Genomic DNA, 12,677 nt, shown 5'->3' with positions numbered 1-12,677 from the left:
TCCATGACGTCATCTCTCCAAGTCCAAGTCAAGACTCATTTTCATGCGAACCTCTCTCGCTCAATCAAAACTTGTTTGCCAGCCAGCCCCAAGACACACACGAGAAAAAAAAATGAAAATAACAAAACAAAAAAACACAAACAGACAAACAGACAATAAAAAAGCGAGCCACAAATGCAAAAATAAAACCAAATAAACATAACGAGAGGCAAACACAAAAAGTTAGTTAAAAATTCATCGCACAATCGAAGCGACCCGAATTCATCATCCAAATAAATAGATGTAGATGGAAAAGACAAATGCAGAACATGGCAGCAAAATGCAACCAGTTGGAATTTGGTGCACATGCCAATTCAACTCGAGATAGTTATGTACATATACGATTGCGAATATCTGTTTATGTATTTTATGCAATTAACTAGAGTTCTACAGAGACACACAGAGAGAGATGATGATGACATCTCTTGCCATGTCACAGATTTTCCTTGGAATTGAATTTGAAATACAGCAATGAAGGCGAGCACGAATACAATTTATGCGCCACTCAATTAATTTTAATTCCAGCAATCGAGAAAAGAAACTAAACCCCAAAAGTAAATAAAACATATCAACTGCCATCATATCAAGGTAAAAATAAGAAGAGACCATGTCAAGCCCTTATTTGGGAGAATGCCGAAAATTCAGCATACACTTGTCAGGGAATTGCACTTTTTTGGGTTCCAAAATTGCATGCATAATTTACAGGTACTCTTTATAAGGCATGACGCCCCGCTCTCTCTTTTTTTTTTGTATTTTTTTGTTGACAGTGACGTCATGCAAGCGACGCCTCACGTAATTGTAGAATAAATACGAGTACATTAAAAAGTCGGTATATTTAGTTAAATAATTATAAACAATTCAAATCGCTGAATGAATGTCCAGTAAGTGGCGTTTGTTAAATACAAATTCGAATGCGAAAACATTTGCTACGTGCGTTTCTGAGACTGGTTTGTGGAGCCGTCAATTGGTATGGGCCATATGGTCGAAAGGTTTTTGGTTTTGGCTAGTGGCTTCGTGACTTCATGTAAAAAACAACACTAATTGTTTTTGCGTTTAGCCCAAAATGATAGCAAACAGGTAGTAAAAAAAAACAGGCTTCAAAATACCCTGGACTTCATGGTAACAAAACTAAACCTCAATTTACACAATTGTAATGGATCATTAGGAAGTTTCCTTAAAACTTTACTATCTTGTAAAGATAATATCTTGTCTCTTATGAACTAGTACTTATTACGAAAACAAATATAATGGGTACAAGCTATAAAAATGCTAAACATTTTTGTTTTATCGCAAACCAAACTGAATGTACACGAATTGTGTATCTTATCTAACCTTTTCATGCATTAAACGTTAGCTACCTAACATTCTTGAGAACTTTTTGCCGCCACAGCAAATTCGTTTAGCTAAACTTGTTATGATACAAATTTAATAATATTCCAAGCAGTATGTTTGTAAGAAGTAACACTTTATCATTTCCTCGTATGGATTTAACAAGAAACGAGAAAATGTACGATGAATACTGACCAAGTTATTCGCTTGACTGATTCACTATGCAATTCCATTGACTCACAACAACAAACATCAGTTGGCTGGTTGGTTTGTTTAATCAGCGGATCTATAAATAAATTATTAATACATTTGCAAAAAACGCTCGAGTTTTTTGGCAATATTTTTCATTGTCAATGTATTTGTTGCCAAATAGTAGTCTTCTTATCTTTTAGCCGGTTTCGTGTATTGTTGAACCTTTTTTGCACAATTTTTGCAATTATGTATGACATTAATTCGAACATACTGATAACTAACACCAAAGTATATGCAACGGAAAAGGTTAGATAATTGGCAAAAAAAAAAACTAACCATCTGGTTTCAGACTCGATTAGAAGGAATATTCCGTTCAGAGTCTTCCTTGATAGAGATTAAATAGAACATCTTTGGGGAGTACAGTTACACATTTCATTTTCTTTTTATTATTCATAGTCGTATTTTCTTTAAGGCTTACATATTAAAATATACGCTTAATTTTAGGCTCATCTATTTATCGGATTATGTTATCGATTTACTTTTGCATTCCTAGGTATAAGGTATAATAAGTTCGTATTATTTTTACAGTTTGATAATAGATTTGTTGTTCGCCACAAAAAGCGTGCATTGATTGATGGAACTGCAACTGTGAACGTTATGTGTAGTGTGTGTGTATGTATGTATGTGTGTCTATAAGCAAATCGTTTAAAAAATTTTAAACAATTTGTCGTGTGTGTTGTGGTTGTCTACAATTTGTTATACAACTTGTGTAACTTACAGCTACAGATATACCTAATTGTATAGAATTCTCTTTTATTCATATTTTCCTTCCTTATTTGCCATTCAATTGTTCTTTTTCTGCTGTGTTTTCAAATTGAATTTCAGTTTCGGATTTTAGTATTCTTTAGTTATTGTGCCAGGCACCTACTCCAAGTATCGTTGGCGAGATGTGGGCGCCCGCCTAAACGAACCGGCTATACTTGAAATATACTCTTTGCTTTTCCTTTTTCCTTCGTTAGACCTGTTTTTCATTGACTTATAGCATACGCGTATTTTGTAGTTACAGTTGCAACATGCAACATGTTGAATTTAACTTGATTTTTGCTTCATTTCTATATGTACAAATCTTGAAATATTGTTGGACAAACGCCCACGATGATGTCCAGCCATTAAGAGGACGTTCTCATTGGGTTGTTTTACGTATTTAATAATAATATTATTGTTATTATTGTTGTTATTATATTTTATATGTCTAGATCTAAACATAGTTGTAGTTGTTGTTGTTGATGCTTATTTATTTACTCTTGTTAATATGTATACACAGTTTACAGTTAGGCGATATATGTATGCTTACATCTAGCGTTATATGTGTGTGTGTGTAAGTGTATCATTATTATAGTATTTAAAATGTTTCAATTGAAAAATTATTGGGTAAAAACTTTGCAACTTATCGAGGTTGTTGTTTTAGATGCGACCAACACATCACAAAAATTAACAGGAGTTACAGTTACATTATGTATTTTGTATAAATGTATTTTTGATGTACATCTGTATTTATATATATAGAGTATATATGTGTTGTATATATACATAACACATATATTTACGTGTTTGTTTTTTGTTTGTATATAATGCTAGTTAACTATTTAGTTGTCTAGGTGTTTCATTTATATCTAAACGGTAACTAAATTATTACAACTAAGGGAATCGCTTATTTCATACATTCTCATTTATCTCTGCTCTGTGTGTGTTTAGCTGTGTTTTGTAGGTGTGTGTGTGTGTGGTTTCGTGGCTTGCAAAAAAAGCTGCCCTGGTTCATACAATTATTGTTATCTATATATTTATTATTATTTATATATATATATATATGCTTGTGTGCGTGGGTGGGTGTACATATGTATGTGTGTGTGGTGTATGTGTCTTGTCTGTTTGGAGAGCAACCTATCAATCGCCTGGCAATTGCCATTGCACGTGGGGATTTTTATTTATATTTACAAAACAATTTAGAAACAAAATGCTCAAAATAATCATTACTTCTTTTTTGTTGTGTTTGAATTAACCAGAAAAACGTCTGTCAGCTGTTTGTGATTCTATTGATCCTCCTCTGAATCGCTCGCATCTATTCCGCATGCATTGAACCCTGCTGCTGTTGTGCCGCCTGCTCCTCCTGCAGGACATTGCGGCAAATTTCATATTTAATCACCTTGCCATGGCCACCGGGCAATATTTGGACTTCAACCTGAGCGGCTTGCTGTCCGGCTGCTGCTGCCGCAGCTGCTGCTTGCTGTTGTTGTTGCTGCTGCTGTTGCTGTTGCACATCGGCCTCCTGTAAGAAGTGTTCAAAGTCGAGAACTTTAGGATATCTTTTCGACTCAATTTCAAAGCGTCATTAACCTCGCTCTCTTCTATGCACTATGCAACAAGAAAAAAAATCATTATACTAAACTAAAATACGCTCAAGCAAAAAAAATGTATATATCAATTGATTGGAATCCAAGACTCACAGCAAAGTAATTGTTATTGTTGTTGTTTTGGGACAGGTTTAAATGAAGGTACTACAACAAATAGAACAGAAAATTTGGGTATAGACATAAAGAGAATGTACAATTAGAAGACTCAAAGGAAGAACATACAAAGAGAGAGAGTGACACAGGCACAAATCACACGCAAGAGAGACAAGAAGACAACAAATAATTATAATAATAGGTAAATACATCTAAATACACATGACAACAATAATTATAGTGAGATAATGTTACATATTTGATTACAAACAATTATCGGTAATTTTGAATAGGTTTGTTCATACACACCTAAAACGCGCACAGTGAAGCCTTTTTTGCGTACGTATTAACGTTTTACTGTAGTAGTATTTGATCTATTTGTTCATATTGTTTATATGGGTTTTATTGGTTTAACGATCAATCATCTTTTCAATATCTGCGACAAACAACACACACACGCACACAATACACACGCAGCACAACTCTACAAACATGCAAATGTGTGTATCTCATCAGTTAATATTTTTGTCGATTTTCCATTTCTTTTTTGCTATTTAACAAATTCTGCGATGTGTGCATGTGCGTGTATGTGATTGTGTGTGAGTTTGTGTGAGAGAGAGAGATAGTGTTTAAGTAATTTTCTTTAACTTTTTGTTTTATATTGTTCAGTTGATCTGTCGATCGGTTTATTCATATTCTTTTGTTTATTTAGTAAGAAGTAGTTGGTACAACAAGCTGCAAGTATTCGGAGTTAAAAAAAGAGGTAATGCATTTATCATATTTTGTTTTCTTTTCTCAACATATTTTCATTTCTTTTGTGTTTTTGTATTGTTTTACATAGATGATAATAAGAACATTGAGTAACGCAATACAAGAGGTGAATGTAGTAGATATGTATTTATATATTGTGTAATTCAATTGCAGTTTTAACTATGGTAACTAAAGTATAAGCTAGACGGAGTTAGATAGAGTTTTTAGCGAAAAGTAGAAAATACCCCGAAACAAAAGTTCTTGACAGACAGACACAAAAGCCTTTAGACTTTCCAACGGTATAAGAAGCATATATAGTTTTATTGTTGTAGTTATATAGTTGATGTTTTTTTTCGTTTTTTGTTTTTTTTGATACTCGGTAACAATTGCATAGTTAGTTATTAACTAATTAGATTGCATAACTAAGTGGCAGCTCCTTCCACACAATATAAAACTAAGCTTATAATTACAATCTAAGCAAGATCTTTATCTTTTTGTTTTTCAATTCTTTCTTAATCGTTGTTGATCAAAGCAGTTAAATCGATTTAACGGAATTCATTGAATCATATGGAAAATATATTTCTAAATATATATATGCATGGGGGTGTCGGATTGTGTTGGTTGGTTGGTTTTTGGAGGGGTTAAAGGCTGAGGCACTAGGCACTGGGCACTTAGCATACCTGTTGCTGCGATATGGCTGGCTTTGTTTCCAAATGCTGGCGCTGATGCAGCATCAGATGATTCTTTTGGAAGAATGCCTTTCCACACTCGCAGACATGAGTGCGCACCGTGCAACCGCCATTGGGATGTCGTCGATTGTGCTGCATTAGGCCGTGCTTGGCAGCGAATCCTTTGCCGCAACTGGCACAGAAATGCGATTTGGGCTTGTTGGCCGGCGATACGGTGACCACATGCTGTTGCTGCTGCTGTTGTTGCACATGCTGCAGATGCTGTTGGCCGTGCACTGGCATCGTGGGCACTGCGGTGACAACGGCTTGCGGATGGGTCGAGTTGGCGGCCTGCACCAGCGTGGTCTGTGACATCACCTGACCGGTGGACGATATGATTTGCACGGGCACTGGACTCTGTGCCACCAGATTCGGATTGGCGGTTACCACTGTGCCCGGATTGAGGCTTGCTGTGCTCAAGAAGTGACCTGGTAGCGCTGCTGTCAATGCGCATAAATCTGTCATCAGGCTCTTGTCGCCTGTGTGCAATCTTAAATGCAAGGCTAGCGCCTCGCGACTATTAAACGCGCTTCCACATTCGCTGTAAACATATAAAACAGGTAAGTTTTAGTTTTATAGAAATATGAATTTGGTTTAAATCATCTTGACGAACCGGCAAACATATTGTGGACGTGCCACACCATTCGCATCAGTTGTGGAGACGGTGAGCAGCGTTGAGTTTGCTGGATTACTGACAACGGTGATAGTCTGCGGATGTCCGGGGTGATGATGCGGCTGTTGTATCTGCTTAAATTTCAATTTAATTAAACTTGACGCTTGCACACAGCTTTCAGAATCGGGGCTATACATACCTGTTGATTGGCTATTATGGTGGCGCTGCTCGTATTGGGATTGACACCATTGTGCGCTGCACGCACATGTTGATGCAGCTCCGCCTTGGTGAGGAAACCCTCGCCACAGCTTACGCAGGGATGCGCCTGCTCGCCGGTATGTACGCGCCTAAAACCAGAACAACGATTAGTCAATACAATAGAATTGGCAGCGAGAGAGAAAGAAAGCGTTTACCTCATGTGGGAAACTAGCGTTCGCTTCTGTAGAAATTCTTTGCCACAAACCGTACAGGAATGGGGTATTTTGCCGTGTATACGTCCGTGATTAACCAGTTGAAACTTGCGTGGAAAGGATGCTCCGCAGTCAGCACAAACAAATGGATTCAATGAACCATGAAAGCTGCAATTAAAGATTGAGTTAATTTCAATGCTGTTATGTACTATTTGGGGAATAACTTACCGCGAGTGCATAATCAGATGATTCTCCTGTGCGAAACTTTCACCGCATTCCTCGCAGACGTAAGGTCGTTCGCCGGCGTGAAATTTACTGTGCGTCACCAGGTGACGTTTGAGGGGAAATGCTCGCCCGCACTCCTGGCACACAAATGGCCGCTCGCGACTATGGACACGTGAGTGGGTCAACAGATGATGCTTAAGGGTAAAACTCTTCTTACACTCCTGACACTGATATGGCCGATCGGTTGAGTGCAGCAATAGATGCGTATTTAGACAGTGTTTGTGCGCAAAACTCTTGCCGCAATGGGTGCAAATATGTGGACGTTCGCCTGCAAAATGTTCCCAACACACACCGAACGTGAACGTGCATCACGGCAGTGAGGGAGAACACAAAAAAAAACAACAGGGGATTTGATTAGACCTGCTCGGTGGCTCAATAGGTATGTGCTAGGAACAAGAACAACCACCTGTGTGCACGCGTGCGTGTGTTGTCAAATGATGTTTGAGCAGAAAGGATTTACCGCACTCGTCACAGCTGTACGGGCGCTCCTTCTTGATGGTGGCGTCGGTCTAAAAAAGAACAGAGAGAAACCACGGAAAACGAAAGAAGGAAAAAAAACATTGATTACAATTCATCGCACTACTTTAACAGATATGTATTTCATTTCAATATGTGAAGGACTGCATTGATATCGAGTGAATAAATGTGTGTTGTTTTGGTGTTTGTGTAAGTGTAATTGTTGTTGTAATTGTAATTGTAACATAATTGTGGAGCTTACTTCGCTGAAATGCATTGATTCCTGTAGTTCGGTCTTTGGGGACAATTCTAATGTGCCTGGCTCCAACTTTAAGTTGGGTGCTTCGCCCTGTGAGTCCTCGTTCTCTTCGAGTCCTTGTATTACTTTCTGTACTTGAACTGAAATACCAGGAAGTATGTCACCTAAGAGTGTTGTTGCACCGCCAACGGAACAATAACCAAATGGAATTCAAGGAAGATATCAAAAAATAAAAGAGAAGAAAACAAAGAAAGAAAATCAAAAGTACGAACCAAAACAAAAAACGCAAATCTCAACAAAGCAGCAACCAATTAAAAAAAAAAACAAAAGAGCACAACTATTTTAGAAAACAAAAATTTAAAACAATTACAAACGAAATAAAATTGTAAGAACCAAATATACGTAAAGCAACGTAAGATATATTGTAACGGTAGCACATACACGTAACGCAACGTAACGTAACATAATGCAATGCAAATCTGCAACGCAACGGAATGGAACGAAACAGAGCGGTACGATACGATACGATACGATATGGAACGGAACGAAACGGGAAAGCAACGAGAATCGAGTAGTAACCAGTACCAAGAAGAGTGCCAAAAAAGTGTAGCGGTAGAGACAGAGTAGGAGAGTAGGAGAAGGAGGAGATAATCGAACACAACACAGATTTTGAGATGCTTACTTGGTGTCGCGCCTGGCGCCGTCGAATGATGGTGGTGCGCTCCGTCGCCAGCGGTGAGTGTGTGCGTCTGATGGTGGCCGTGGCCGGCTGCAAGGGCGCGTTTGATTAAGATCTCATTGCACTCCTCTTGGGTGAGATGCAGTGCTCCAATTGAGCTAAAGTGCGACTTAGCCGCAGCGGCGCTCGTTGTCAATACAGTTTGTCCAGTTTTGGCGTCAACAATGCTGCCATTTGTTAATGTATGATGATGCGCAGCAGCCGCTGGATCACCACCTGCTGCCGCAACTGCAGCTGCTGCCGCTGTCGCCTGATCGACTAATAGATCTATTTTTTTTTTTTACGCCACAGCCCGCCGCCCGCCGCCGCCGCCGTGTATAAAATGAGTGGTGAGTGAATGAGTGAGTTTTAGGGGAAAGTGAGGGGGGAGTGTTTTGGGGGAAAGGGTTGTGAGGGGGGTGGTGGTGGTAGTAATGCGTGACAGCAATACAAGAAGATCAAAATACAGCAAAACACACACAGAGATTGAATAAGAGAGAGAGAGAGAGAGAGAAGAGATATATCGGAGGATATTACATATTTCGTAAATCGGTGGGGATTACAGCGAGCGAGCGGAAAGTAGCGAGTTGTAAGTAGGTGAGTGAGAAAGAGAAAGTGTAAAGAAGAGAGAGAAACAATCGATTAGCGAAAAACCCACTGAACAATCGATAGATTCGATTACAACACATCAACAACGCATGCAACACGGATATTTGATTTCTCAAACTGATTTTAAACTGATTTTTTCATAACGACCACTTACAGTTCTTATCGAGCGAATTTATGCTCAACACTTGTTGACCAGAATCCTGTTTTTTGACCACCGTCGATGCGGCGCCTGTGGTAATCACTCTGTGGATGGATAGATATAGAAAGAGAGAGAGAGAGAAGAGAGAGCATCGAAGCAGACGGGAAATAACGAGGCTTAGTTTTGTTGTTGTCATGTTTAATGTGGAGTTATTATTATTTGATATTGATTTAATTTGATCTCTTTTTTTTTTGTTCTTGTATTTAATGATTTTTAACTCCGTTTATTGTTGCAATTCTTGAAAACGCACCTTTGTGTTCCGGGCGCAAATGAGTCATTCACCACGAACATACGACGGACGACATTGCCCTTATTGCTGGCAGCAAGTGCACCTTTAACATCCTTTTGTACGGCCAATGATCCATCCGTGGATAACAGATAGGGCATCTAAAATAGGTGGGTACACATTGTTTTCAATAAGACTCGACTGCAATGCATTGCACACAATAAATGCATGTGTGTAGGGATGAACAAAAGTCCTCCACACAAACTGTGATGATCATTATGAAGATGATGTTATTTTGAGAGCTTTTTCATATATGTAAGTACTGTACTTGATATATTCTTGATTGTTTTGGTTTGGTTTGTTTTTGGTTTCGTTTTTGTTCATGTCTGTTGTTAGTTGTTGGTTGATTGATTGATATTGATTTGTCCCCAAAACCGAACAGATTACAGGAAATGCAAGTGCAATTATTTTTCAGAATTATTCAACACTGATGATCCGACGTTGCATACAACAATTCATTAATTCGAAATACTTAAGTTTTATTTTTTTGTTGGTTTGGTTAGATAGGTTATTAATCTAATGCTATGCTAAATGATTAGTACAAAAAGTACAGTCGCGACTGCAAATTGGTTCAAAGTATTGTATTTTATGTTGCGGTTTATTGTTGTTCATTTTGCCTTGTTAACAACACGCTACACCTGCGCGCAGCGGCGCGGCAACAGTTGATAATAACACAAATGCCAAATGAAAGGGAAGCAAGCAACAGCGGCAGAGGCAGCAGTAGCGGCAGAAGGCAGCAGCAGTAGTCGAAGAACGAGAAGAAGAAGACCACCATACAAAACACCAGACAGCAGAGCAGTCAATATAAAGCGCGCGCTTTTTTTTCCACTGCGCTCGCTCAGTCTGGGTCTCTGTGCAATTGGACTTTTGACAGTTTGTTGAGCGCCAAAACGTAAGCAAGTGTAATCAAAACACACGCACGCACCCCACGCATACAGATGTGTCAACTGGGCGTGTATGCGTGCGTGAGAGAGCGACTCACTAGTGGTGTGCGTGAGTGTGTTGAGTTGGGAGTGTGTGTGTGTCTGTATTGGTGTTGAACATTCAACGAACGGCGAATTGAAGACTGCCGCACACATGCACACAAAATGGTTGCCAGCGCATGCGGCGAATTCAAACACAACGAAACGTAAATTCTGCATGTGTGTGTGTATGTATTCACAATCGTGTGCGCGCTAAGAGGCAGGCAGAAAACGCAGCGAAACAGGGTTGCACTCTCATGCCAAAGCAAAAATGTACTGCCAATTGTATAACAAAGTTGTTGTTTGTGTTGTACAAAAAACAAAATGTACGCACACAAAATGAACAGAAACGCAAAATAAAAACCAATATTCAGTAAATGTACAGTAAATTATTAGATTAATATAAAATTATCATTTTATTTATCGATTATTATGTCTATCGATTGCTTTTGCCAACGCCAAGCTGCCAATAAATATACCAAATTCATTAATTGCAAATTAAAATGCTCTTAGGAGCATGAGTTGGGAATGCGTCAAAAATCAGCTGCCCAGCTACCGCATGTGCAACGCAACGTGCGTATTTATTGTTTGTTTGCATACACACAGCTCTACATGCATATGTAGGTAAATACATACATACGTACGTTCGTACGTACGAATGAATGTAGTACATATACGCGTACGCATACATTTTACAAATACCAAATTATGAATGTTTACGAATGAAATGGAAACGAAAAAATTTCGTATAAATGTATGGTAAAAGAATTCTAACACACTCGCTCGCATTCGCATGACCAACGCAGTTACATAAAAGTATATGTAGCTGTTTTTTTCTTGTATTTGCGCCTCTCCACGTATGTATGTATATCGTACGTGTATACATACACGCGCTCAACTCCGCATACGTACATACACAGATAGAGGTCCGATGCACTTATACATACACGGCGCATGAAAACCAACGAGTGTGCGAGCGAACGTACGACGTAGCTGTATCTGTATTAGAGATGGTAACGTGACGACAATTTCATCGTCCAATCTGATTTACTTCACGATTACAACTTGTAACTGTGTATATTTATCAATAGGTGTTCATAAACAAATATGTACGGATGTTTACAAAATTTACGAAATAGAATTTCAAGAAAATCTATTTAGATATTATTGTTCGTGAATTGTGCGCGAAATTTTTGCAAAAGCCGTGGAATTTGCGCACACGAGACCACGTCATGCGACCATCTCTAATTGGTTTGCTTGTGTGTATGTGGCGCTGTTGTTAAGACAACAGCAACGTTGGGTGGGCAACAGGGGGGATGTGTAGAGACGACACAACACGATTCGCTGTAGGAAAGCAACAGCAACATTATTACGTGGGAGGTGGGGGGATAGGAGGTTGGCTGGCTCGTTGGGTCGATTGGTTATTTAGTAAAGCAGCTTGTAGTTGCAAAAGCACTCGATATAAAAGAATAAAGACAAAAAGAAAATAATGCAAAAGAAATACAAAAAACGAAGAATTGATAATATGCAACGAAGGAAATTCTTGATGTATACATACAAATTGAGAGACTCCACTTACCGATTCCCCACCGACAGTGTAGTTAAAATTTGGCGATATCTCCAAAACGGATTCTGCGGCACGGTTGCCGTTGTCTGCAATATTCCAAGCGTAGCTGAAGTGCGGATTGCTCTGTGCAGCGCACATTATAATGAAGCAAAGCAGAAAAAGGGGGAGGCGAAAGAGAAAAAAGCGCAAAATTTCCAAACGCAAATGTAATTGCACTTTTCTGTTGCTTGTATTTGTATTATATGTATGTATGTATTTATACAAAATCACGTACAAAATACTAGCCTCCTTCAATTCGTCAACGTCGCGCGTTAAGATGCAATTTTCAATTATTTCTTTATTTTTCACTTTATTTTTTTTCTCTTGGTTGGATCGCGACAAAAATATGCGACGAAAACGAGCGACGAGTACGGCGACGAACAACACACCGAAAAGAAAGTCAACTTGCTTCTGTGGCTGAGGCGGGCGCCATTTTTTTCCGTTCCCTCGAAAAATTCACTTCGTTGGCGTTGGCGTGCTTCTTAGCTGCTGCTTGCTTGCTGCCTCAAATTCAATTCATTGATAAGCGCACTTTTGAATTGGTATGTGTGTAGGTGTAGGTGTGTGTACGCGCTGTGTATTAATGTGCCGTATTTGCAATTAAATTTATAAACAAAATAACGCACACAGTTTTTTTTACCCCCAATATAAATTCACAGACACAGACACCACTGAAAAATTCCTTAGTGTTCGTGTTCGACTGCTGACGCCATTTTGTGTGTGACCAGTGTA

The 12,677-nt window shown here is 38.8% G+C and overlaps 1 protein-coding gene across 19 annotated transcripts; it reads right to left on the bottom strand.

The window, feature by feature from the left end:
• Positions 1 to 2,277: 2,277 nt before the first annotated feature.
• LOC117572424 (gastrula zinc finger protein XlCGF57.1) lies at positions 2,278 to 12,627 on the bottom strand. Of its 19 annotated transcripts, none has more exons than XM_034255240.2 (13): positions 12,181 to 12,626; positions 11,919 to 12,029; positions 9,342 to 9,478; positions 9,047 to 9,135; positions 8,248 to 8,571; positions 7,569 to 7,765; positions 7,254 to 7,359; positions 6,794 to 7,118; positions 6,569 to 6,733; positions 6,355 to 6,502; positions 6,156 to 6,289; positions 5,495 to 6,083; positions 2,278 to 3,886 (listed from the first exon to the last, which is right to left on the bottom strand). In XM_034255240.2, exons 3-13 carry the CDS (start codon positions 9,476 to 9,478, stop codon positions 3,680 to 3,682), a joined length of 2,421 nt encoding a protein of 806 aa, XP_034111131.1. In that variant the 5' UTR covers positions 11,919 to 12,029; positions 12,181 to 12,626; the 3' UTR covers positions 2,278 to 3,679. The 19 variants fall into 19 exon arrangements, 17 of the variants coding, with proteins under 17 accessions (XP_034111131.1, XP_034111122.1, XP_034111124.1 ...); XR_004572511.2 differs by adding an exon at positions 4,374 to 4,799 and having other exon boundaries at positions 3,740 to 3,886; positions 11,919 to 12,627; XR_004572513.2 differs by adding an exon at positions 4,374 to 4,799 and having other exon boundaries at positions 3,740 to 3,886; positions 6,156 to 6,286; positions 7,257 to 7,359; positions 7,569 to 7,705; positions 11,919 to 12,625.
• Positions 12,628 to 12,677: the final 50 nt, after the last annotated feature.

Source organism: Drosophila albomicans, chromosome 3, assembly GCF_009650485.2.
Source record: "Drosophila albomicans strain 15112-1751.03 chromosome 3, ASM965048v2, whole genome shotgun sequence".
Classification (NCBI taxonomy): Eukaryota; Metazoa; Arthropoda; class Insecta; order Diptera; family Drosophilidae; genus Drosophila; species Drosophila albomicans.
Note: the sequence above shows the minus strand (reverse complement) of the source record. Positions and strands in the feature narration are given on the sequence as shown.